The sequence below is a fragment of the Hypanus sabinus genome, chromosome 27, assembly GCF_030144855.1.
Source record: "Hypanus sabinus isolate sHypSab1 chromosome 27, sHypSab1.hap1, whole genome shotgun sequence".
Classification (NCBI taxonomy): Eukaryota; Metazoa; Chordata; class Chondrichthyes; order Myliobatiformes; family Dasyatidae; genus Hypanus; species Hypanus sabinus.
Window position 1 is genome coordinate 35,404,932 of NC_082732.1, and position 27,576 is coordinate 35,432,507.

The 27,576-nt window shown below is 40.6% G+C and overlaps 1 protein-coding gene across 2 annotated transcripts in view; it reads right to left on the reverse strand.

Moving 5' to 3' along the window:
* The window catches only part of acot7 (acyl-CoA thioesterase 7), a 276,045-nt gene that overhangs the window by 41,205 nt on the left and 207,264 nt on the right, over window positions 1-27,576 (reverse strand). For both annotated transcript variants that reach the window (XM_059952220.1, XM_059952221.1), the window contains exon 8: window positions 7,891-8,075. In XM_059952220.1, the coding sequence (XP_059808203.1) occupies window positions 7,891-8,075 (185 nt within the window). The remainder of the gene's footprint in view (window positions 1-7,890; window positions 8,076-27,576) is intronic.

A 27,576-nucleotide genomic window follows, 5' to 3' on the forward strand; every position in this document is an offset into this window, starting at 1 on the left:
AATGCCAAAATGAAATCCAGAAACAGCTCTCTGACATTAGTGTCTTCGTTTTCTAGGGATACCAGGACTAGGCACATGACAGATACTATGGCATCAGTTGTAGAGTGGTTCTGTTGGTAAGTATATTGGTGAGTGTCCAGTGTGACAGGAATGGAGTTTTTGAGATGTGGCATTACCAGCCATTCAAAGCACTTTGTGATAATTAGCATCAATACCACAGGGCGCTAGTCACTTAGTTCTGAAGTGTAGTGTTCTTTGGTATAGGGATAGTGGTGGCTGCTTCGAAGCAAGTGGGGACAGCAGCCTGGATGAGTGAAGTGTTGAAGATGTCAGTGAGCCAGTGTGCACACTCCCTGAGTACTCGGCCTGGGATGTTGTCTGATCCAGCTGCCATAAGGGGGTTGATTCTTTGCAGAGTCCTTCTCATGTCTGCTGCTGTTACAGACAGTGGCTGCTGACCTGGGATGGGGTAGCGTTTGTGGCCAGCATCTTGTGTCATGCCTCAGTGTGTATAAAGGTAGTTTAGAACGTCAGGGAGGGAGACATCAATGGTACAGTCAATGATGCCCTTGATGCCCAGTCACATATATTGGGATTCATTATTGGACAGGTGTTCCTGAATTTCTTGTGCATAGGTATTCTTTGTCGAAGATGAGGTTTCTCTAGATTGCTTTAAGAGATGTTCTGTCTCCAGACTTGAAGACAGCATCCCAGGCTTTTTGCAGGAAGCATACCTCTGCATTCTGGCTGGGCTCTGATGGAGAACTACCTCAGCATCAGAATCAGAGTTATTATCACTGATATATCTTGAGAAAAAAAATTGCTGTTTTGCAGCAGCAGTACAGTACAAGACATAAGATTACTATGTTACAATATGAAATATAAAAAATAAATAACTAGTGCAAAAAGAGAACAAAATAGTAAGGTAATGATTATGGACTGTTCAGAAATCTGATGGTGGAGAGGAAGAAGCTGTTCTTAAAGCATTGAGTGTGTGTCCTTAGGCTCCTGTACCTCCTCCTGATGGTAGTAATGAGAAGGGGGTTTGTCCTGGATGGTGAAGGTCCTTAGTGATCAATGCTTCCTTCTTTAGGCAAAACCTTCTAAAATGTCCTCAGTGATGGGGACTAGTACCCATGATGAAGCTCACTGAGGTTACAACATTCTGCATCTTTTTCTGATCCTCTGCAGTGGCTTCTCCATATCCGATGGTGATGCAACCAGTAGGAATGCTCACCATGGTTCTTGCTCTTCACTCTATCACTCCTACTGGGGCATATTCCGCTGACAGAAGTTCGCCAGAGCCTTCAGTCCTGGGCTGATGGTAGTTTAATCAGCTCAGTGACTTCTGCTTTCACCACGTGACTTTATGTGTCTTCTAAGCGAAGATCCTTCTTCTCCCAGGAATGACATCTTTGGAGCTTCTGTTGCCATTTCTGTAGCTCTGGAATTTTATGGGATGGGGTTGTAGTTCCATGCCTAACCCTCCTCCTTTAGTAGTGGGTTTTGGACTATCCATGGCGGAGCTACTCTCCATGATATAGCTGTTGAAATTTGCTAGTCTATGGTGACACACTAAATCTCCTCAAACTCCTAATGAAATATAGCCAGTTCGTTGTAACTGCATGAACTACTCACTAGGCGATATAAAAATGCTGAGTTATTTTATTTTCTTTTGGATCAATTTGCCTCCCGCTTTAAATAACACCTTCTGCTGTAATTTTCGCTGAGGTCAAGAGATGACCTCAGCAGCTCTAGTGGCAAAAATGACAAAGAACATTTTCACTGATAAGAGTGTAGGGTGGCCTTTCATCTTTCTGTCAGCTTTTTCAAGGACCAAGGGCCAATGCGTCAGACAGTGGCTGGAAGCAGTTCCACCTCTGGGCATGAAGCCCTGCCGATGCAAGCTGTTGGTCTGTGTCTTGTATAAGCTAAGAAGTGAGAGCCATTTCACTCGCACTTGTGAAGGGCCAACAATAACTCTTCCCTCGCTAAGTGATGTGAACTAATTTTAAATTATAACCATAAAATACCACAGGCTCCATCACTAAAAGAAACACAAGACTCTGCAGATGCTAGAAATCCAGAGCTACACATACATCATGCTGAAGGAAGTCAGACAGCTACCCCAGGCAGCATTTATGGAAAGGAATAAATAGTTGACATTTTGGACTGAGATCTGACCAGTCCTGATGAAGGGTCTCAACCTGAAATGTCGACTGTTTATTCCTTTCCATAGATGCTGCCAGATCTGCTGAGTTCCTCTGGCAGTTTGTATGTATCACTACGATAAAGGCATAATAATGAAAGTGAATTAATAACCCTTTTGCTTCCGATATTGACGTCTTTCAATACTGCATCAATAACTGAAGAGGTATCTGTTGTGGAGAAAAACTGACATCAGTGAAATTGCTATCAGCTGGCAAACATATTCAGTAAAGCGATAGGTTTTAAAGATTTACCTCAGAAACTAGCAAAGGAATGTTTTGGGTAATAAAACCATGCCTAATATACAGATGTGTCCAATAATAAGACATCTGGTCCCAGGGACTCAGCACTAGCACTATCCATATTTCGATTTTACTCTCTTCCAATTGCTCAGAGTTGAACTGGATTTAAAAATAGACGGAGAAATATCCCAATGTCACCTGAAGGCAGTTCAGAAAACTGGATATCGTGCTATTTATATAAGATACACAGGCAGTGGCACTATTTATATACATTATGGCACTATTTTTATTTATTGAGCAAGGTTATCCCATTTAGGCACATCAATATGAACGTGATTTTTATCCGTTCTGCTATCAATAATGACCACTTTTTTATTTTTATCTAAGCTATAAATACTCTATGTTTCTTGAAGACAAAGGTGACTGCCTAGGGACAATGAGTTCACATGAGTGTGGATGGTGACTGAAGATGAAACAAAATTGACATTTTGAATAAAATCAGGCTGCACCATTGTCCTCTCCTACCTTGAATAACGCTACTGATGTAATGGGTTACAGGAAGAAAGGAAGGCTGGGAAAGTAAGATTAGCTACACAAGAGATTCTGCAGATACTGGAAATCCACTGAAATACACACAAAGTGCCGGAGGAACTCAGCAGGTCAGGCAGCGTCTATGGAGAAGCCAGAAAAGGAGGTGGGGAAAACAGGAAGGAGTGCAAGCTGGCAGATGATAGGTGAGCAGAAAGATTGGGATGAAGTAAGAAGCTGGGAGATGATGGTTGGAAGAGGTAAATGGATGAGAAAAAGGAATCTAATAGGAGAGGGCAGTGGATCATGGATGAAAGGGAAGGAGGAGGGGTATCAGAGGGAGCTGAAAGGCAGTTAAGGAGAAAGAAGAGGTGAAAGGGTAACTGAATGGTAATTTCCAGGCCTGATGAAAGATCTTGGCCCAAAATGTCAACTGTTTATTGCTCCCCAGTAATACTGCCTGAATATCTGAGTTCTTCCAGCATTCTGTGTGTGTTGAAGAAAATCACCAATGTGAAAGGCAGCAGATTACATTCAAATACGAGGGGGTGATTGATAAGTTTGTGGCCTAAGTTAGAAGGAGTCAATTTTAGAAAAGCTAGCACATTTATTTTTCAACACAGTCCCCTCCTACATTTACACACTTAGTCCAGCAGTCATGGAGCATACGGATCTTGGACCTCCAGAAAGTGTCCACAGATGGGTGTTTGATAAGTTTGTGGCCTAAAGTAGAAGGAGGTGAATTATACAGTTCTTGTTGCATGCACGTACAGGTTAACTCTTTGAGTGATTAAGCAAAAAGTTTGAAGTTAATAACTCATCTCCTTCTACCTTAGGCCACGAACTTACCAATCAGCCCTGATGAGTTATTAACTTCAAACTTTCTGCATAATCACTCAAAGTGTTGAACTGCATGTGCATGTAGCGAGAGCTGTATAACTCATCTCTTTCTACCTTAGGCCACAAGCTTATCAATCACCCTTCGTATGTCCCTCCAATCCACACACAATCCGAACTTGGAAATATATTGAGGTTCCTTGGCTGGGTCCATATTCAAAAACTCTCTCACTCACAGCACTGAGAGCATTACCACACCTCAAGGATTTCAGAGGTTGAAGGAAGGCAGCTCAGTACCATCTGCTCAAGGGCAATTATATCCTGTTTTACCCTGTGAAGCCCATGTCCCCGCATAAATAAAAACAAAATCTACAACCAGGCAAGGAAGAGAAACAGAAGTAGAAAATATGGAAAACACTCAGCAGGTCAGGCAGCATCCGTGGAAGGAGAAACAGCTTATGTTTTGGATCCAAGACTGTCAGAAAAGGGAAAGAGAAATAGAGGTTGGTTTTCATGTAGAGGAGAGAACAAGAGACAGAATGTGCAGAATAAAGGCAGTGTCTCTGAAAGGGTGAGACCAAAAGTCTTAATGTGATCAGTTACTCGTACGTCACGTGTCTATCATGCGTAGTAAATGGCAAGTGCGTGGTAGACCAGACCAAAGGAAAAGTGCAAGAAAAACTGAGCCAACACAAGGGCATGTGGAGGAGAATAGCTTTCTGATCCTTCCTTTTTCATCTTTCTGCTTCCCACCAGTAAAAAAAATCATTCCTGTAAACCTCACTGTGCTTCCTTATTAATGGGTAGTTCAGTTGTGTTACCTAGTCATATCCAATCTGACACTGATGTCGGTATTATGTCAGTTAATCAGTATCGAATTGATACTCAGGAGATCAGCTGAGGCAGATGTCATTGAACAGACAGCCCTTCTCGGTGATGTCACCTGACGGTTCGTGAGGATACAAATTAGGAATGATTTTAAATTGTATTTCTTTTTTAAATATAAGGGTGCTCTGCAGCTGGGATTCAGTGGTTGTTCACTGACGTGGTCAGGAACACAAGTATATGGGACCATGGTTTCGACCATTCATTTGGTTCCAGTTCAAAGTTTTGAATGCTTCTTGAGACATCAGCTAAAGGCCAGGAGTCTGAATGGGGAGGGCTTAATTCAGATCATGGAGGCAGAAAATTCAACATGGGACTTCACCAAGGCTACTGCTGACTCCTGTCTGTTTCCCTTTGCATATGGGGTACGCTTGATGCTTTCTCTGGGAAGGCTGGGATCTTCAAGAGCTCTTGCTATTCTTCCTATGATGGCACTCCCAGGACCTGTAGAAACCCCTCCTCATGCAATTCCAGCTGAAAGTAATAAACTTGTAGTTAATAAAGGAACTGGCTGGAATTCACCTTTGTAAGTCTTGGAATTTTCCAAGTTTCTTGGATATGATATGTAAAGGGCTTGAATTTGGCACCCCAGTGAAGGTAACTTCAAGAAGATTGTTCTACTTCAAAGCCTCATGAGTGCCACAAGATACAAAATAATATATTCCCAAATTCCTGATTGGAGGTTCTAGGTTGAGAACAGAGAGGGGCAAGTTATATCCTTACCAAGCACAGTGAAGGATGGGCGATGACTCCACAGCACCCACGTCACATCTACATGCTACAGACTGCAATAAGTTCTGAATAATCACATCTGCTGTCCTGATTTACTGAATCCCAGCCCACTCACTTTTAAAGAGGTGCCCAAAAATTGGCATAAATACAGATGGCATAAATTCCAAACTAATAGCTAAATCACAAACAAACCCATATAGCATGGCAGGATAACTACTGCTCATGTTCAAAAGTCATCTTTTGCATATCTCAACCTATCAGTGATCCTATGCTAAATCAGAGTTGGATTTGATTTGATGCCAAGGAGACATGCCAGGATGATGGGTACTGGAACTATGTCTGTGGAGAACATAGACAACTGCCACAGACATGTCAAAGAGGTTGTCAGCGTGCCAAGGTGCTTCAGACGCTGCAAAACCAACCTCAGTTATAACAAAGTAGAAATGTTAACCTGTCAGTGGGAGCAGATTCTCTAACGGCTTGTTGCCAGATAACCAGTCAGACAAGCCACAATTCAAGGCATTTATAACACAGAATCAGACCATTCAACAAATCTGATGTACGCCAATATATGCTTTGACAAGGACCCCCTCCAATCTAATTATTTGCATGTTCTTCTATTCTTTATATCCTCATTCGGTTCCCTCTTAAAGCAGCTATTGTGTACAGTACTGCGCAAAAGTCTTAACAAATATATATATATATATATATATATATATACATATATATATATATAGAGAGAGAGAGAGAGAGAGAGAGAGAGAGAGAGAGAGAGAGAGGTAGGGAGCCCAAGACGTTTGCACAGTTTGGTAGTGAATTTTATGTACTGCAGTGTACTGCTGCCACAATAAAAAATAAATTCCATCACACATGTGAGTGATGATTCCGAAATGGGTCTCTATTGTGGACTGAGAGTGGAAAGGGAGAAGAGAGAATGGGATCATGGTTGGGTAAAGGGGAAGTGAGAGGGGTTGGAGTGGCAAGCACCAGAGAGACATTCTGTAATTCCAAACATTGTTTGGAATTAAATGATCTCGCCTAGTGTCTCAGGGCTGGGTGTGTCTGTACCTGCACCACCCCCCTGCCACTGGCACTCCTTCTCTGTCACCTGTCCCACACCCCTCCTGTGGCACTCCACCTTTGTCATTCCCAACATCCTTTGCTCCTGCCAGATTTATAAACTTAATCTCCACTCCATGTTGACAAATACACAATATATATGTGCCTATGACTTTAATGATTGACCACAATCTGGGCAGAATGCCCAAAACCCTCTTGTAGATTTCAGCCAACCATTCTCCAACTGCCAAGCTCTGTATACACAAAGAAAAAGGTCTGCTAACTTGTGCTTAATTTTTTCAAAGTCATATTGAGTATCAAGTCTGGGATAGGAGTAGAGCCTAACTGCATTACGTAGTGTCCATACAATTTGTGGAACCAATACAAGATGAACTCAAACAGCTTTTGGATAGGCATGTGATTGTGAACCATACACGGGAAGGTTTAAGGCAAATGTATCTGAAAAAGACTGAGAAATAACAAAACAACTGGAAGATATTTGGAGAACTTTTGGGACTCAGGAGAGTAAAATGTCCTTTCTCACCTTCAATGGGAATTTAAAACTAATGTTTCAAAAGGAAATGTGTTTAATATAAACACAAGAGATGCTGAAAATAACTATTTCTCATTACTGTCCCTCTGTGACCTCTGCTGCCCTAAGACTCTATGACCATGTACTCACCCAGACTTGCTACCACAACCATATATTCTATTCCCCGCTCTGGCTTCTTACCTCTTCTCACTTGCCTATCACCTCTCCTGATCTCCCCCTTCTTTACCCTTCTCACATGGTCTGCTCTCCAATCAGATTCCTTCTCTTCCAGCCCTTTACCTTTCCCACTCACATGACCTCACCTATCATCTTCTAGGTGTCCTCCTTCCCCCCCACCCCCCACCTTTTTATTCTGGCATCTTCCTCCTTCCTTTCCAGTCCTGAGAAAGAGTCTCAGCCCGAAATGTTGACTATTAGTCTATTTCTGTGGGTGCTGAGTTCCTCCAGCACTCTGCGTGTGTTGCTTTGCTTTGCTGCTGTTGTTTCGTTGCTTCTTGTGTTCTGTGTTGTTCTGACGAGAACTGTGGCATGCTCTGTTGGCGCCAGAAAGTGTGGTGACACTTGCAGCACATCCTTCGGTTGTGTTGGTTGCTAACGCAAATGACGCATTTCGTTCTGAGATTCACTGTACATATGATCAATAAATGAGCCTGAACCTGAGTGGATTCAGTCATCCCCGGAAAAGCTGATGACAACCTGGACTTCTGCTGCTGTCAGTCCCTGCAGTTCCATTCCGTGGCACTGATTACTCTGCGATCACTCTTGGCTTAGCATATTTATCCTGTAGGGAAGCCAAAATCCAAAACCCTGCTTAATGTGATACTGCAAATGGATATGTTCTCTCACCTTCAATGTGGGGATAGGAAGTGCCTTTCCATCCTTGTCCAGGGAGACGTAAGTGAAGAATGCAGTCACGGCATGAGCTGTCTCTGTCGGACTTTTCAAGAAGTGGTCAACATCCACAAAAACTTCAATCTCCATGGATTTGTTGCTGCTGAATGTCATTCGGCCAGACACTGTGATCACAGATCCTGCAGATAGAAAAATGCCCCTGGTTAAATTCACTTTGGTAACCAAAGCAATGACTATGAAAGAAGATACTTACATTTAAGAGCTGTACAGCTTGGAGATAGGCCTTTCGGCCCCTCTCATTCATGCCAACCATGTGCCTAATTGAGTTATTCCCATTTCCTCACATTTAGCCCATATTTCCCTTTAAACTTTTCCTATCCTTGTACCTCCCTAAATATCTTTTAAGTATAATTTTACTTGGTGTTTTTCAATAACTCATTGTATCCAAAATCAAATGACCTTTTGCTGTTTTCTTCTCACCGTGCTGTAATTTAATGGTGGACAGAGCACCAAGTGCTCGGTGAAGCAGTCTCCGAATCTACGTTGAGTCTCATTGATACATGGGGGATCACACTGGGAGCACCGGATACAGTAGATGATCCCAACAGGCTCACAGGTGAAATGTCCCCTCACCTGGAAGGACTGTTTGGGACCCTAAATGATAGGACAGAGCTCAGGTGTGAAATTTTTTCAAAATTTTAATTCCATTTCCCATTCCCATTCCAAAATGTCAAATCACGGCCCCCTCTACTGTCATGATGAGGCCACATTTAGACTGAAGAAGCAGCACTTTGTATTCCATCAGGGTAGCCTTCAACCTAATGACATGAACATCGATTTCCCGAACTTTCAGTAATGTTCCCCCTTCACCATTCCCTATCCCCATTTCCCTCTCTCACCTTATCTGCCCATCACCTCCCTCTGGTGCTCCTCCCCCTTTTCTTTCTTCCATGGTCTTCTGTGCTCTCTTGTCAGATTTCCCCTTCTCCAGCCCTGTATCTCTTTCACCAATCAACTTCCCAGCTCTTAACTTCACCCCTCCTGGTTTCACTTATCACCTTGTGTTTCTTCCTCCCCATTCCCCTCCACCTTCTTACTCTGATTCCTCATCTTTTTTCCTCTAGTCCTGATGAAGGGTCTCGGGCTGAAACGTCGACTGTACTGTTTTCCATAGATGCTGTCTTGCCTGCTGAGCTCCTCCACTATTTTGTGTGTGTTGTTCAGATTTCCAGCATCTGCAGATTTCCTCACTTGTGATCAGAATCAGGTTTATTATCACTGACATGTGTCGTGAAATTCGATGTTTTGTGGCAGCATTCCAGAGCAATACATTAAAAAATACTAAATATTACAATGAGAAGTATTAAAAAAGCAAATAAGTATTGCAAAAGGAGAGGAAAATAGTTCGGTAGTGTTCACACACCATTCAGAAATCTGATGGTGGAGGAAAGTAGCTGTTCTTAAAATACTGAGTGTGGGTCTTTAGGCTCCTATAGAAGCAGGCATGTCCTGGATGATGAGAGTCCTTAATGATGGATGCTGCCTTCTTGAGACCCATCATTGATGCTTATCTGTTATAACCCACCCTGTTATCTACTCAATAGCCCAGGAATTAAATTCCCTCACTGTTACTTGATCTCTCTGAGATATCCTCCCATTGGGTTGGAGTTGTGAAGAATTTACCATCTGCTTAGAGCTTTGGTGAGATCAAAATCTTGAAATAATACAGGGTTCCTTTTGTGACTTCTTCACATTTCAGGGGAGTGAAAGATGGTCAACATAGAAGCAAAAATGAAAGCCAACTTCCAACAATTTTCCAAATGAGATAATGGGCATTTTCAGCAACAGTGAATGATTATTCTCAGCAGAATCAACTGCCCTACTTAAATCATGGTATGGCATCTTTTAGATCCACCCGAGAGAGCAGATGGGTGCAGTGCTCTCCATGTACTACTCTTACTGTAGGTGTCAGCCAGGATATCGAGCAAAGTCTCTGGAACGGAACTTAAATCTGTGACCTTCTACCTCAGATGTGAGAATGTCACTTTCTGTGCCATGGCAAACAGGCCAGAAGATGCAGCCATGTCCTCATTGATTTCAGTGTTTTTGTAGATCAAAAGTCTGGTTCCAAACTGGGGACGTCATTGTTAACCCTCTTGCATTTTTGTAGCTGTGAATCAGTCAGGTGAGATATGAGGTTTGCACCAATGAAACAAGCTTATAAAAGTAGCTTTTGATCTTCGGTGATAGATGACCAGGGATTTTTTTTTTTGTTTTTATTCTTGAATGTCCTGTTGATTTTGAATGATGCCTGCAGGTTGCCTACCAAAACTTGCAGAAAGCTCAAGCTATAGCAGAGACATCTGGATGGAGAATTCAGTACTTAACACTGCAGGTGTTGAAATTTATATTTTGTTCCAGCCTGTCTTGTGTCCTAAAAAGTGCTGAAAGAGAAACAGGAAATAGCATAACATGCTGTACATGGCAGATTTAGAGAAAATAATGTGGTTGATTGAGAATAATTTCTGCTCCTTGCAAATCTGGGGCTTGAATCTTATCACCTATCATTTTCCATGACAAAAGTTCCTAGATTTTCCATGAACCATGCAATTAAAGGTTTCTTATTCCACTTAGAGTAATGGAACTTTTACAATGTCTGAGAAGAAAGATAATGCTCACACAGTGCTATAGGATTCTGGAACAAAGGTGGAGAGTTTGATGTGCAATTATTGTAATGGAAAAAAGTGGCATGTAAAGGAAGGCAGAAATTAATCAGTATGGGACAAATGAATAGAACTGTTTTTCAAAAGGTTGATAGATTTCAGCAGTGCAGAAAGATAGCTGACCTTGAAGGAGAATTAAGAAGGATATTTAAGGTCATGGAAAATTTTTAGTATAAAGAAAATTAAGTTTATATTGCTATTGCAGCTCTTTGTATCTATGGACCTTCAGAAGTACTCAGATTCAGCTTTAGATTTATTTATCACATGCACATCAAAACATACAGTGAAACATACAGTAACATACAGCGTTAACAACCAGCACAACCTGGGGACAGCTTGCAAGTGTCACCACGCATTCCAGCACCAATGTAACGTGCCCACAAGTCTCAACAGAACAACACAGAACATAGCAAACAACAAATCAGCAAAACAAGCTCCGTTCTTTCCTCCCCCCTCCCCCCCCACCCACCTCACTTATCCATAAAGACAGTCCTGTAACCAAAGTCAGGCCTCTGGGGCTCCAGAGGATGCATTGACAACAGGCCTCTGCCTTCACTAATGGACTTCAGACTTACAGACCCAGTGCTTCAGCCATTGGCCTTCGATGTCCAGACTTACGATCAATCTTTGGGCTTCAATCTTTACAGTCAATGTGTGGCTTTTGAAGGTGATTTTAAGTTTGGAAATTCAGCAGTTTAACTGCTCAAGCAAGATTTTCACAAACAGCATGATGATAAAGATAAACAATTTAATTTTTCTTCCCGATATTGACTGAAGTATACACGTCAGCCAGGACACAAGGAAATAATTCACCTGCTCTTCAATATAAGTATACCACAGGTCCTTTTACATCCCCTGAAAGAACAGAAGGGACCTATCCGAAAGACAACATGGCTGACAGCATTGCACTCCCTTCCTCCTTCACTGCATCAGAATCTCAGCCTTTTTCTCCATGTTTGAAACTTCATGTTGGATTTAACCCCACAAAATTCCTTGGGGCAGGAGTGTCACCAACTGGGACCAACATTTTACGCAAGAGAGAAGCCAGTTTTCGCTGGCAGATCACGAACGAGAGGACAAAGATTTCAGGCAAATGCCTAAGAGGAAGTAAGGAAGCATTATGTTTTGCAAAAAATTTTGATAAATGAGCAGGACTGTAATATCTCACATTGTGGTTGAAATTACATACAATACTAATTAAAAAAATGAATTTCATTTAAGACTGAAATATATATTAATGAATATATATTAAAACCATATGGCCATAAGACATAGGAGCAGAATTAGGCCATTTGGCCCTTCAAATCTACTCCTCCACTCCATCATGGCTGATTTATTATCCCTCTCAACACTGTTCTCCATGAATAATTAATAATAATTAACCCTTATAGCTAGTTATTAATAACTAATAATTTAGTTATTATTTATGTGCTGTCATGTCCTATGTTCTATTAGAAAAAGAGGGTTACTTAGGGCAGTAGGGTTAGATTGATATTAGGGTAGGTTAAAAGGTCAGCACAACATCATGGGCTGAAGGGCCTGTATTATGCTGTAATGTTCTATGATCTATGTCTAATAGAATACATATTTGAAAAAGGACATAAGAAAATTCAGAATTCTTACACTGACCATTCCAGAAATGGAAATTTTAAATGTTGCTCTATGAGTTTATGGCGGCAAGTTTGGCTGTTGGAGATTGTGAAAACCACCAATCATAAAATCTCTCTCTTTCAGTACACTAGTGGAGGTCTGGATTTACTCTGGTTGACTTTTCCCCATAGCTTTGATTTTGGGAAAAGGTTGATTGCAATCAAAACTGCATGGAAAACATAATTAAAGAGTTATTAGGAGAGTAGTTATGTTACTTGTAGGAGTATGACTGATGTGCAGCCAGCAGGTTTATGTTATACAGTCAGCTTTGCCCATGGTCTAAGAAATGGAAATCTGTATATGAATGGTTAAATACACAATTGGACTCAGCAGCAGAATAGGTAACTTTAGAAATCTTTTAAATTAAATTTTAATGGTAGCGAAAGTTCACTCTGCACCAGTTGCAGTTATATTTCAGATGATCGAGAGTTGCCTCCATGCCATTAGGCTAAATATACATTCAGTGGACTCTTTATTAGGTACATATGTGTATCTGCTCGTTAATGTAAATATCTAATCAGCTAATCAACTCAGTGCTTAAAAGCACACAGACATGGTTGTGAGGTTCAGTTGTTGCACAGACCAAACATCAGAATGGGAAAGAAATGTGATCTAAATGACTCTGACTGTGGTATGATTGTTGGTGCTGGATGGGAGTGCTTTGAGTATCTCAAAAACTGCTGATCCCCTGCAATTTTCATGCACAACATACCACGATCATTCAATGAGTATAAATCTCTCCAGATACTGCCCAAATCATACAATATATATCAGGGCAAAACAAAACTCCTTTGCAAAGTGAAGAGTGGAATTTCCTGGTAAGGTGCATAGATAGTGAAGTTCTGTCAAACTACAGACAGAACATTTGTAAATAATGAAACAGATGAAGGCAAAAACTATGAGAGAAATCAATGAAAGAATGGTTGATGTGACAGATGATAACATGCTCCAAAATAATGAAAGGAAGAAAAACAACACACACAAAATGCTGGTAGAACACAGCAGGCCAGGCAGCATCCACAGGGAGAAGCGCTGTCGACGTTTCGGGCCGAGACCCTAAAAACTTGCATTTAAACGACACCTTCCTGTGGTTGGAATATGTTGCAAATTACTTTAGAGATTTATTTAATTTTGAAGTGCAATTTCCTGGATTATGAAGAAAAGTTACACAGGTCATTTTATTGGACCATCTTGCAAGTGATGCTGAAATACATTGTAGGATGTGCTGGGACACATCATCGCTGACATAACCTGAGGTCATCGGGTGTGTCAGGTCTTTCAACGTCAGACACTCTCGCTCAGGTGACCCAGCCAGGGTGGTTCAGGCTCTGGTTTGTGTCTCAGCGGCATTGGTCCATGGGTCACACCTCTACATCCATAACCATCTAGAGGCTCACTCAGCAGCCTCTGATGGCCCTGAAGGCTCTGTTCTTTGCAGATCCCATAAAGCCAGAGAGAATAGGTTCTGCACTGCAAGCAACCAGCATAACCTCTATACCCCATCTTTATAGGCTTGCATCACAACCTCCGCCACTGACTCTGGCACTGCTCTACCAGCTCCAGGCATCTGGCTTTCTTAAGCTCAAGTGCTTCCTCAGTCTGGTCTTCCTGTTTGTTCTGCCATGGTCAATGACTTGTGCTGCTGTTTCACTCATGAACTTTGACTGAGACATTGGGGAATTTACTCCTTTTCTTAGATCCCAGACCCAATATATCAATGCAGCTACAAAAAAAGGCACACCAGTGGCTATATTTCATTAGAAGTTTGAGGAACTTTGGTATGTCACCAAAGACACTCATAAAGTTTTACAGATGTACTGTGGAGAGCATTCTAACTGGCTGCATCACTGTCTGGTATTGGGGGAGCTACCTCACAGGATCGAAATAAGCCGCAGTAAGTTATAAATTCAGCCAGCTCTGTCATGGGTACTAGTCTCCAAAGTATCCAGGACATCTTCAAGGGTCTCAGCCCAAAACGTTCACTGCTCATTTCCACTGATGCTGCCTAACCTGCTGAGTTCCTCCAGCTTGTTTGTACATCTTCAAGTAATGTTGCCTCAAAAAGGCAGCATCTATCATTAAGGACCCCCATCACCCAGGTCACGCCTTGTTCTCATTGCTACCATCAAGAAAGAGGTACAGAAGCCTGAAGGCACACAGTCAACGATTCAGGAACAGCTTCTTCCCCGCTGCCACCCGATTTCTGAATGGATATTAACCCTAAATGCCTAAATACTGTTCGAATTTGACCCGTTTTGACATTTGACAGCAGTAAAAACACACTAAATGCCATTTTTTTTAGCCAAAATTTGATGATTTTTCCTAAAGTGACCCAAAATGTGATACAAATTTTTGTACATTGAGGCTGTTCCAGGTCAAATTTGACCCGTATCTATTGAAATGGATTTTAGATCTCTGATATTTTAATTAAGGATTAATCATCCATTTATTAATGTTAGATAGACTATTTATACATTCTAAATAGATCTGTGGTTCAAAATTTAGTAATAGACACTTGTTATGAGGGGATTCTTGGGCCAGGTCAAAATTGACCTGGACCATATTGTGAAGGTATAGAATATGAACAGTATGTAAAGGTTAAACCCAGGAACACTGCTTCACTACCTATTTTATTTCTATTTTTGCACTACTTATTTAACTATTTTACATATATACTTACTGTAATTCATGTTTTTTTAAATTATTATGTATTGCATTGTACTGCTGGTGCAAAGACATCAAATTTCGCGACATATGCCGGTTATATTAAACCTGAGTCCGATTCTGAAATGAGCTAACAAATTGAGAATATGTTTCAAAGTGTGATCTGAAAGAAATTCTCAACAACTGATGCATCAACCTAGAGCATGCCCATTTTCTTTAAACAACCTCAGATGGTTCTGACTCACAGTCAGAGTACTGTTTTGTGCATCACAGGCCATTTAACTCCACACTGGTAATGAGTGCAAATTATTGAAACCTATTGTATAGGAAGCAATTTCAGAACAAGAAGGAGAAAGGCAATAATAGGTTGCCCACTATTATATCAGAATTCATAGAAATATGATAATGTGCTAATATGATATAATGAATATTTTATAATTTTTTGAAATCTCACTGCAAATTTAAAAAGTACAGAACTTGTTTCTGTTCAGGACTTGAAGAGCACTAAATAAGTTTGTTAATGCATTCACTGCTAACTTCTTTGAGTAGGAATTCAGAAGGTCACCATAGTAGTGCAGAGGTCAGCGCAACGCTATTACAGCTTGGAGTCGGAGTTCGGAGTTCATTTCTGGTGCTGTCTGTAAGGAGTTTGTGCATTCACCCAGTGAACGATGTGGGTTTCCTCCCACAGTCCAAAGACAGACTGGCTAGTGGGTTAATTGGTCATTGTAAATTATCCTGTGATTAGGCTAGGGTTGAAATCGGTGGGTTGTTGGGCAGCACGTCTTGTTGGGCTGAAAGAGCCTGTTCTGCACTGTACTTCTAAATAAAAAAACATAAATGGCTAGAGAAAAATTCAACTACACACAACAATGGAGAAACTTCAATACTTTGAATTGGAGAAAACATTTAATGTGGACTATACTGGGGAGCTTCGGATTGGTGTGAAAAATCAATTAAAAGAAGATGAAACTGGACTTGGAAATCAACAACAGATGGCACTTATCAGTGATCATAGTTCTAAACAGGCATTTGGAAGAATTGGCATCTCTCCAGGCATCAATACTGATAACAGTACAGATCAGAGCAACCATTAACAACCTTCAGAAAAGCAGCATCTTCGAGTAAGCTAGTGGATGTCACCAGGTACCATATGAGAAATGGGCATTCCTGGGGAGGACAAAAATTCAAAATATCTGCAGCTGGCCAGATGACTCACAAATGGCATTTTATATTAAGAAATGTAATGGATTACAGATTGGTGTGAAAGTCTTTTGAACGATTACTTATAAATGGCACAGTAGAAGATGAACTGAAGCAGAAAAAAAGGGTTGGAAGTGCTAATTAAACAAAGGTTGCAGTGTGGTTTGCTACTGCCAAGCTATGTAGAACAGTTTATTGGAAAGGGAAGTTCAGAAGATACACGCAATGACAACTTTATTAGGTACACCTGCAGACCTGCTCACTGACACAAATATCTAATCGCCCAATTATGTGGCAGCACCTCAATCATAAAAGCATGCAGACACGGTCAAGAGTTTCAGTTGATCAGGATGGGGTAAAAATGTGATCTAAGTGACTTTAACTGTGGAATAATAGTCAGTATCAGATGGGGTGGTTTGAGTGTCTCAGAAACCATTGATCTGGGATTTTCACACACAACATTCAGGAGAGTTTACGTTGAATGGTGCAAAAAAAACAAATAAAAACATCCAATAAGTTGCAGTTCTGTGGGTACAAATGCCTTGGTAATGAGAGAGACCAGAGGAGAATGACCAAACTGGTTCAAGCTGACAAGAAGGTGAAATTAACTCAAGTAACTGCACACTGCAATAGTGGTGTGCAGAAGAGCATGTCTGAACACACAACGCGTTGAAACTTGAAGCAGCGAAAGACCATGAACGTGCATTCAATGGCCACTTTTTTAGGTACAGGAAATACTAATAAAGTAGTCACTGAGTGTAAATGACACACAATTAGATGCGCTGAAACAGAAAAAAGATTGGAAATGTTAATTGAACAAAGGTGGAAGTGTAGTTTGCGAGAAGCAAACCATGTAGAACAGTTTGTTGGAAAGTGAGGTTCAGAGGATATGTTTAAAAAAAGATGAAATTTTAGTAAGTCATTTTTAGGAGACTCCACTGTTTCTATAAAGGGAAACAATGGATCAATGTTAAACAGGAGCAACAAAGAAAATGTTAGATCATTTCAGTTACCCAAGGAAAGGTTAAATGAGGTAAATCTCATTCTAGTTGGAAAGAGCAAACACAAGGAGAGAAAATATGAACATTTTTTAAAAATCATATTTGAGAATCAACTGGCTGAAGGACTTTGAAAGTACAGTACAAGATCATTAGCTCATGAAAACTACAAATTAAAAGCAAGCTGCAGAAGGAACAAAAATGTTAGAACTACTCAGGAGAATCAACAGCATCTGTGAAGAGATAAATAAGTCAATATTTCAGGCCAATGTGCTTTCATCTGAAATTCTGGCAGAATCTCAAAACCATGAAGCGTTAACTTTGTCTCTCTGTTCGCACAGCCCGAAAATTGGTTCCAGCATTTTCTGCTACAATTTCAGATTTCCATCACCTACAATAACTTGCTTTAATTTACTGCACGTGATCATATGGAAAACTGCCATTTAGACTACTTGATAGATACTCAATTTGAAACACCTTCAAAAAATCAGCCTTCTCCAAATCGCAAATAGCTTGAAAGAATCTACAGCTGTGGGTCAGCATGATGTCGGTTTCCAAGGTCAGGCTAAAAGATTAAAAGGCTGTATCTCAATCTCTTTTGTTATAGTCATATACATCCTGAAAACAGACCCTTGACCCACCCTATCCATGCCAACCATCAAGTACCTTCTGTACAAATTCCATTTACAAGTATTGATCTGTAAACCTCTCTGCATTAGAGAGTCAAGTCTTCTTCAAGATATTTCTTGATGTTATGAGAGGACCTGCTGTGGTCACCCACAACAGGCAGATTGCTCCAGATTTCAAACATCCTCAGATCCTCTCTAAACATTTTTCTTTATTTTTTTAATGATAACTCATTGATAACACATGCCCCATATAGGGTTCTTTTGGACAGAGTAATATGCCAAGAAAATACAGTATATTGACTCCAAAACCAATCTAACATGAAGGAAATAGACTTGATCTGAAGGGTTGAGCTAAGAGTCAGTAGACTGGCAGAACCTGTACAAATCACTACAGCATGTACTGCTCCAGCATCTGTGATCACAGGATCCTAGTGAGCTATTGATTTCCATCTGAGAAAATCTGCTCTTCATCTTCCCAAGAGTCAGTGGGTATTAACGGAATAGATTTCAAAGTATGCATACCTTATACAACTTTGAGATTTGCTTCCTTGCCAGCAGCCACAAAACAAAAGAAGACCGTCAAACACCCAATGTGCAGAGAGAGAAAAAAACGTGCAAACAATAAAAGAAAGCAAATAGCATTCAGAACTTTCATGAGCAATTTTGCAAAGAAGAAAGTGGAAATACTAGTGTCCAGATGTACAAAGCTGATAGACCTATCGACAGAAACTCAACGTTGTAATTGCTTTCAAAGGCACATCTACTAAACATTTACTTGAAGAGGGTGAATATTTTTACTATCAATTATTTTGTGTTCAGGAAAGTGAGTCCACAGAAGCCCATTCATTGCAGGCCACAGTCCCAGATTGCTTTGATATGCCTGCCACCTCGATTCGACCCTTACCCAACCTTTCCAATATGTAAGCAAATTGCAGAAAGATATGAAAGCAATAGTACTATACTAGCATGGGATTTCAACCTTATACTGACATGAATATCTTACTGCAAGAGGCATTGCTGGCACAGAATTTACCAAGTATATTCACATCAGTTTTTGAGACAATATGAGACTATTTGTTGACTCTCCTATTAGAGACATGTTCTTTGGAAATGAACCTGGACAAGTGGTGGAAGTGCTGTTAGGGAGACTTCTAGGAACGGTGAACATAATTTCTTAAGTTTTAAGGTTATGGAAAGGGATAAAGTTTGTCCTGAAATTAAAGTCTTGAAATGGAGGGAAGGCTACTTTCAATAACGTACAGGAGAAGGTGGCAAAAGTAGATTGGGATTGGCCTTGCAAGTAAAGCACCACCTGACAAGTGAGTAATAAAGAGTTCAAGGCCTTTATGTTCCGGTGAGGGTGAAAGGCAAAGATGGTAAGACTAAGGAACCTTGGATGATAATGGATTTTGAAGATTAAATTTTAAAAAAAGTAAGCATATGTCAGAATTTATCTCCAGTTGCAAGTGCCAATGCAAAGTATCCACATCCACTTGGAAGTTTTCATGTTTTATTGTTTTAAAACATTGAATCACAGTGGATTTATTTCGGGTTTTTTGACAGTGATCAACAGAAAAAGATTCTTTCATATCAAAATGAAAACAGATCTCTACAAAGTGATCCAAATTAATTACAAATACAAAACACAAAATAGTTGATTGCATAAATATTCACCCTCTTCAAGTCAGTGTTTAGTAAATGCGCCTTTGAATGCAATTACAGCCCTGTGTGGATAGGTCTCTATCAGCTCTGCACATCTGGACACTGCAATATTTCCATTTTCTTCGCTACAAAACTGCTCAAGCTATGTCAGATTGCAAGGGGATTGTGAGAGGACAGCCTTTGTCAAGTCCAACCACAAATTCTCAATGAGATTGAGGTCTGGACTCTGTCTTGACCACTCCAGGACATTTACTATTTTTGTTTTTAAGCCATTCCTGTGTAGCTTTGGCTTTATGCTTGGGGTCATTGTCTTGCTGGAAAACAAACCTTCTTCCAAGTTGCAGTTCCCTTGCAAACTACATCAGGTTTTCCTCCAGGATTTCATTGTTTTTTGCTGCATTCATGTTACCCTCTTCCTTCGCAAGCTTTCCAGGGCCTGCAGCAATGAAGCACCCCCACAGCATAATGCAGCCACCACCAAGCTTCACGGGAAGGATGGTGTGTTTTTGATGATGTACGGTGTTTGTGTTACGTCAAACATAACGTTTAGTCTGATGGCTGAAAAACTCAATTTTGGTTTCATCAGAATGCAGAACCTTTTCCCAGCTGACTTTAGAGTCTCCCACGTCTTCTGCCATACTCTAGTCGAGAATTCATGTGAGTTCTTTTCAATGTGGCTTTCTCTTTGTCAATCCTCCATAAAGCGGCCAGTGGTGACCCAGGCAACAGCTGTTGTATGCACAGTCTCTCCCATCTCAGCTACTGAAGCTTGCAACTCCTCCAGAATTGTCACAGGTCTCTTGGTGGCCTCCCTCACTAATCCTCTTCTTGCATGGTCACCCATTTTTGAGGACGGCCTGCTCTCAGCAGATTTTGGCAATTGAATGCACATGATGATTTCATTAACGAATTAAATGACTTCTAAAACCAATTGGATGCACCAGTGATGACTTGGTGTGTCATATTAAAGGGGGTGAATACTTAAACAATCAATTATTCTGTGTTCTATGTTTGTAATTAATTTAGATCACTTTGTAGAGATCTGTTTTTACTCTGACACAGATTAGTCTTTTTCTATTGATCAGTGTCAAAAAAAGACAAATTACATCCCACTCAAGAGAAAAACTGCAGATGCTAGAAATCCAGGCAACACACACAAAATTCTGGAGGAACTCAGCAGGCCAGGCAGCATCTATGGAAAAAAGTACAGTTGACATTTCAGGCTGCGAGCCCTGCTGAAGGGTCTCTTGATGTTGCCTGGCCTGCTGAGTTCCTCCAGAATTTTGTGTGTGTTGCACAAATTAAATCCATTGTGCACTGTGATCTGATTTTGCAGAACAATTAAACATGTAAACTTCTATGGCGGGGGGGGGGGTGTGAATACTTTTTATAGGCACTGTATGGATAGCTGGTGCCTTGAAAGAGGCTTTTGCAGAAGACTTGTTAGCTACAGGCAAGGTACCAGGTCAAGAATAGTCAGCATAGCTTTGCGCATGGAAAATGCAGTTGTTCTATTTTCCATGAATTTTTTTGAGGAGGTAACCAAAAAGATTGATTAAAGGAGGGTTGCAGATAGTTTCTGTGAGGATTCTGGTGAAGCATTAGTTAAGATTTTGTATAGCAGGCTGGTCTAGAAGGTTAAGGCACATGGGAACCAAGGTGAGCTGGATCCAAAACTGGCTTGGTAGTAGGAAGCTGAGGGTAGCAAGGGAAGCATGTTTTTCTAATGGAAGTCTGTGACCAGTAATGAACTGCAGGGATTGATGCTGAATCCTTGCAACTACCCCTCTGCAACCTTGCTCTTCAAAGCCACCGCCCTCTTAAATCCTTCATCTTAAAATGTCCTTTACCTCTATCTGATGAAAAGACGTAGATATTAGCTCTGTTTCTCTGTCCACAGATATTTTCTGAGCTGTTTAGTATTCCCAGCATCTTTTATTTTAGTTTCAGCTTTACAGCATCCACAGTTTGTTGCTTTATTTGGGAGAAGCAAAGTAATTATAAAGATCACTTTTTTGCAATTCTATAACTCCATTCATGAACTCAAGTGTTTTAAAATGTTCTGAAGGCACTGGAATGCAGCCCTTCTGAGGTGCAGTTGTTTTGAGGAATGTGATAACCCATCTGTCATCAGCAAGCTCCCGCGACAGCAATGTGATAATGATCATGTAAACATCGACTAGAACACAATGGAAAGATTTCTCTCTTATTTGAATAGTACTTGGGATATTTTACATCCAACTGAGAGGATAGGCAAGACCTTGGTTCTTTGAAAAATAATTATCTCCAACACTGTTTCCCTCACTCAACTACACAGATTCTATGCTCAAGTCTCTACAGAGGTGAAAGCATCAACACTGAGTCAAGGCCAATACCTTTGTGTTTTTGAACTGTGGCCCAGAGTGCCATAAGTAATTAGAATCAGAATTAGTTTTAAAATCACTGAATATGTCATGAAATTTGTTGTTTTGTGGCAGCATTACAGTGCAATACATAAAGACACTATAAATTACAATAAGAAATGTATACAGTATATGGGTTGATTCATTGTCCATTCAGAAATCTGATGGCAGAGAGGTAGAAGCTGTTCCTAAAGTGTTGAGTGTGTGTCTTCAGACTCCTGTACTTCCACTTTGTTGTTAATTTCTTGCTGCACCTGCATATGACACTGATATATGACTGCAGTAAGAGTGAAGCTTAAACATAGTAGCCAAAAAAGGTACACACCAGAGACCCAATTTCAACTTTAGTCAATTTTTCAGATCAATTGCTAGCAGGCAAAAGATAAATTTTTCCCTTTTCATTTGTCTGCTGAACAAAGCTCGTCTTTTCTGTAAGATATAGAAGCAGAATTAGGCCAAAAAGCCTATCGGGTCTGCTCTGCCATTTCATCAGGGCTGATTTATTATCCCTCTCAAACCTATTCTTCACACCTCAGGCTTCAACTACAACACAGAGTCTTGCCATCTTCAGAAATTTTCTGATGATTCTGCCATAGTTGGATGCATCAGCAGGGGAGATGAGGCTGAGTACAGGGCTACGGTGGGAAACTTTGTCACATTGTGTGAGCAGAATCATCTGCAGCTTAATGTGAAAAAGACTAAGGAGCTGGTGGTGGACCTGAGGAGGACTAAGGCACCAGTGACCCCTGTTTCCATCCAAGGGGTCAGTGTGGACATGGTGGAGGATTACAAATACCTGGGGATATGAATGGACAATAAACTGGACTGGTCAAAGAACACTGAGGCTGTCTACAAGAAGGGTCAGAGCCGTCTCTATTTCCTGAGGAGACTGAGGTCCTTTAACATCTGCCAGACGATGCTGAGGATGTTCTACGAGGCTGTGGTGGCCAGTGCTATCATGTTTGCTGTTGTGTGCTGGGGCAGCAGGCTGAGGGCAGCAGACACCACCAGAATCAACAAATTCATTCGTAAGGCAAGTGATGATGTGGGGGTGGAACTGGACTCTCTGACGGTGGTGTCTGAAAAGAGGATGCTGTCCAAGTTGCATGCCATCCTGGACAATGACTCCCATCCACTCCATAATGTACTGGTTAGGCACAGGAGTACATTCAGCCAGAGATTCATTCCACCGACATGTAACACTGAGCACCATAGGAAGTCATTTCTACCTGTGGCCATCAAACTTTACAACTCCTCCCTAGGAGTGTCAGACACCCTGAGCCAATAGGCTGGTCCTGGACTTACTTCCACTGGGTATGATTAATTATTATTATTTAATTATTTATGGTTTTATATTGCTATATTTCTTCACTATTCTTGGTTGGTGCAGCTGTAACGAAACCCAATTTCCCTCGGGATCAATAAAGTATGTCTGTATTCTCCTGCTTTCTCCCTGTAACCTTGACTAATCAAGAAACTATCACCCTCCACCTTAAATACACACAGTTACCTGGCTGCCACAAGCACCTGTGGCAATGAACTCCACCAATTCATCACCCCAGTTAAAGCAATTACTCCCCAACTCTTTTCTAAATAGGCATCCCTCTAACTTGGGTTGGTGCCCTCTGGTTCTAGACTCCCCCGCCATAGGAAACATCCTCTCCGCACCCACCCTATCTACATTCGACAGGTTTCAATTTTTCCTCCTCAGATTGGTGCGCTTTTCTATATCTAGACTGTGCATATCATTAACCTGCTAACACATACAAATAATCTGATCAAGGAGAAGCTATCAATTTTCTAAGGGGAAGTTAAAAATAAACAGCCTTCTTTCCGTTTCTCTTGCTCCTATACCTATATCTGTTTCTGTCACTTGATTATAACATTGCACTGCAGAAAAGTATTAGCTGAATAAGAAGTAAAACCTGTCATAGTTGTGTTTTTCTGAAGCTAACAGTCAGAAACTGTGACTTTTCAAGCACCTGCCAGACTACATTAATCTCCATTAAAAACTAGCTTCCAGATGGTCTCCAAAAGTGCTTATTTATGGTCTTCCGCACAGGGAGTGCTGACCACAAGACAGCACACAAGTCAACACAACTCCAACTTCCCAACTAAAGATCTGCAATCGTGCTTGTCAGCAAATCCACAGGAGAAAAGCTAGCTGCAGGAAACAAATGGACTTTGACGCACCTTGCTGTTCAATAATGATAAGTCATGATATATGCATTATTCCCCTCTGAGCTGTGGTCATTCTAGACTCCAAGACATGTGCTTGATCGTTCTGGTGCATTTGATAGTGTTCAACAGGACAATAATGTAACATTGAACAACTTCTCAGATGGTCGATTGATACAATTTCTCTGCCCCTCATAATTTTATATACTTCTGTGAGGTTACCTTTAAGTCTCTGATGCCCCAGAGAAAAAAATTCAAATTGATCTAATCTCTCCTTATCGTTAACAGACTCTACTCTGAATAACGTACTGGTGAACCCCTTCTGCATCCTCTCCAAAGCCTCTAGTTCCTTCCCATAATGTGGTGACCAAAATTGAACACAATACTCCAATACAGCCTAAACAAAGTTTTATACAGATGAAACATGGCATCCCAACTCTTACACTCTATGCCTATATTGTCTTGCATACCAAATACGTTCTTCTATACTCTATCCATCCATGTCACTACATACAAGGAGCTGTGGACTTTCACCCAAGCTCCCTCAGTGTATTAATGCTTTTAATTTACTCCATATGTCCTTACAGAACTTGACCAACCCTTGCCACCAAAGTGTTTTACCTAATACTTCTCCGAGTTACATAGAACCTGCCAACATTACCCCCAGTTCTCCAGATGATGTTGTTGGGTGAAGCTTAGATTTCTCATGTTTAAATTCTCTTCATTCCATAACTTGATTTGACACTATTTTATTCTTTTAACACTCTGTAGAATTTGTAATTAATTTATAGTTCTGATGTTATTCAAATTAATCTGCACTATTTTCCAAATAATTTGCCGGCCAGTGGGCGTGGTGGCATCAGCACCAGATTTCAAGGTGAATGGTCTCGAGTAAGAATCCGGCTGGCTTCTAGCAAACGCTTCCCATCTGTGCTAGGTTGAGTGTTGAGCTAGCAATTCAGCTTTGTAAAAAGTCAAATGCTACAGAAACAGCAAAAATGCCGCCCAAAGTGCCACACGGCGTGAAACGGACAGCAATTTAAAAAATAATATTAAAAATTACTTGTCCATCTACATACTATTTATTTTAAAAGGCAGATCCAATTTTCCAATGATCAATGCTTTGTATGTATCAAGAAAGTTACCTAAAAAACTTCAAAATGGTTTGTACCTTTGAATGCATTTTGTTTTTTCATACTTACTTTAAGCTTAATGTAGTATACAATATAATAAATTTCATGGGACTGAATCCCATTTATAGTCCTGAAGAAGTACTTTCTTTCACTTGGAAGTAAAATTTATAATCAATGTATATGTTATATACTACACTAAAATTAATTTTCTTGCAGGTATTTACAGGAAAATAAAGAAGCACAATAGGATTTATGAAAAACTATAGATCAACAAAAACTGTCAAACAGCAAATGTGCAAAAGAAGACAAATAGTGCAAATAAGAATAAGACTGAGAACATAAGTTGTAAAGAGTCCTTGAAAGTGATAGGCTGGGGAATCCGTTCAGAGTTAGGATAAGTGAAATTATCCATACCAGCTCAGGAGCCTGATGGGTGTAGCGATTCAGAGTACTGTTGTTACTCTGGGCCAGAAAACTAAAAATTGAATTCTTTTTCTAGAAGGCAGGCACTTAAGCAGGGTTGACTTATCAGTGTGGTATAGAGGGACCACGGCTTTGCTGGATGCGGTACTGTTCTGATGAGCTTTGCTACTCTTTAGGGGAATACTAAAGATACGTGGAGTTGCTCTCCGTCAGGTTCGGAGTACTGACTGATGCATTTTCTCAAGTTCAACAACAGGTACTATTCCTCCCTTTACTGATTATGGGTTCTTGCCTGTCTGCTTACCTGCAAAATACTGGTCACTGCACTAAAATTAATTTGCAAAACCTCTGCAGCATGTGCAAGAGGTGCAGTAAGGTGGTATATTAATCAAAATCCTTTTACTCCCAAGTCTGAATATAAAAAGCTGTGAATGTTGTTAAAAATAGACTTTGACAAAACGGAATGTCAGAATAGGTCATTTTGGCAGATAATTGAGAACTTGCATGCTGGAAACTCATCCATCCTGAATGTGAATTCTGATACATTCTCATGGATCCTGTCATTCACTTCTCCAAATGTCAGAAATATCACTCGCCTCACCCATTTTTGCTGTGAGAGTACAGTCAGGCTGTAGAAATGCTGTCATTTCAGCATTCGGCATCCTGTTAACATAATGGCCTGTCCATCAGACTCATCATTATGTAAAACAGGCCCAAGCCAATAATGGAACTTAACTGATATTCAATAAGGACGCTTGTTATGGAAAGGAAAGTGAGTATTACATCAAAAAATAAATTGATGAGCTCTGTATTAATGCATGGATTACAACATCTAATGATACAAGGCTAGAATCAGAATCAGGTTTAATATCACCAGCATATATCATGAATTTTGTTAATTTAGTGGCAGCAGTAAAATGCATTATATGATAAATGCAAAAAAATAAATAAATGAATTACGGTATGTATATATTTATATTAAATAGTTAAATTTAAAAATAGAAGTGTAAAAACAGAAATAATAAAAAATGTGAGGTAGAGTTCATGGGTTCAGTGTCCATTTAGAATTCAGATGGCAGAGGGGAAGCAGCTGTTTCTAAATCACTGAGTGTGAATCTTCAGGCTTCTGTACCTCCTTCCTGATTGTAACAATGAGAAGTGGGCAAGTCCTGGGTGATGAGTGTCCTTCATAAAGTACGCCAACTTTCTGAGCAACCGCTTCTCAAAGAAGCCTTGAATACTGAGGAGGCCAGTACCCATGACGGAACAGACTAATTTTGCAACTTACTGTAGCTTCTTTTGATCCTGTGCAATTGCTCCTCCCCCATATCAGACAGTGATATCAAAATGCTCTCCATTGTACATCTGTAGAAGTTTTCGAGTGTTTTAGATGACAAACCAAATCTGCACAAATCCTGCTGAAATATAGTCACTATCTTGCCTTCCTTAGAGCTGCATCGTCATGTTGGGACCAAGTTAGATCCTCAGAGATCTTCACACACAGGAATTTGAAATTGTTCACTCTCTCCATTTCTGATCCCTCTACGAGGATTGGTATGTGTTCCATTGTCTTACCCTTCCTGAAGTCCACAATCAGCTCCTTGGTCTTACTGAAGTTGAATGCAAGGTTGCTGCTGCAACACCACCCAACTAGCCGGTATATCTCGCTCTTGTAAGCCCTCTCATTTCTATCTGAGATTCTGCCAACAGTGGTTGTATCATCAGCAAATTAATAGATGGCATTTGAGCTATGCCTAGCCACTCAGTCATGGGTAGAGAGTGTAGAGAGTGGGCTAAGCATATTTCCTTGAGGTGCGCTAGTGTTGATCGTCAGCAAGAAGGAGATGTTGTTACCAATCCAGATTATGGTCTTCCGGTTAGAAAGCCAAACATCCAATCGCAGAGAGAGGTACACCAGTCCAGGTTTAGCAGCTTTCTGATTAGGACTGCAGGAATGGTGCTGTTAAACGCTGATCAATGTTCAGCATTCCAACATTGGTATTCATATTATCCAG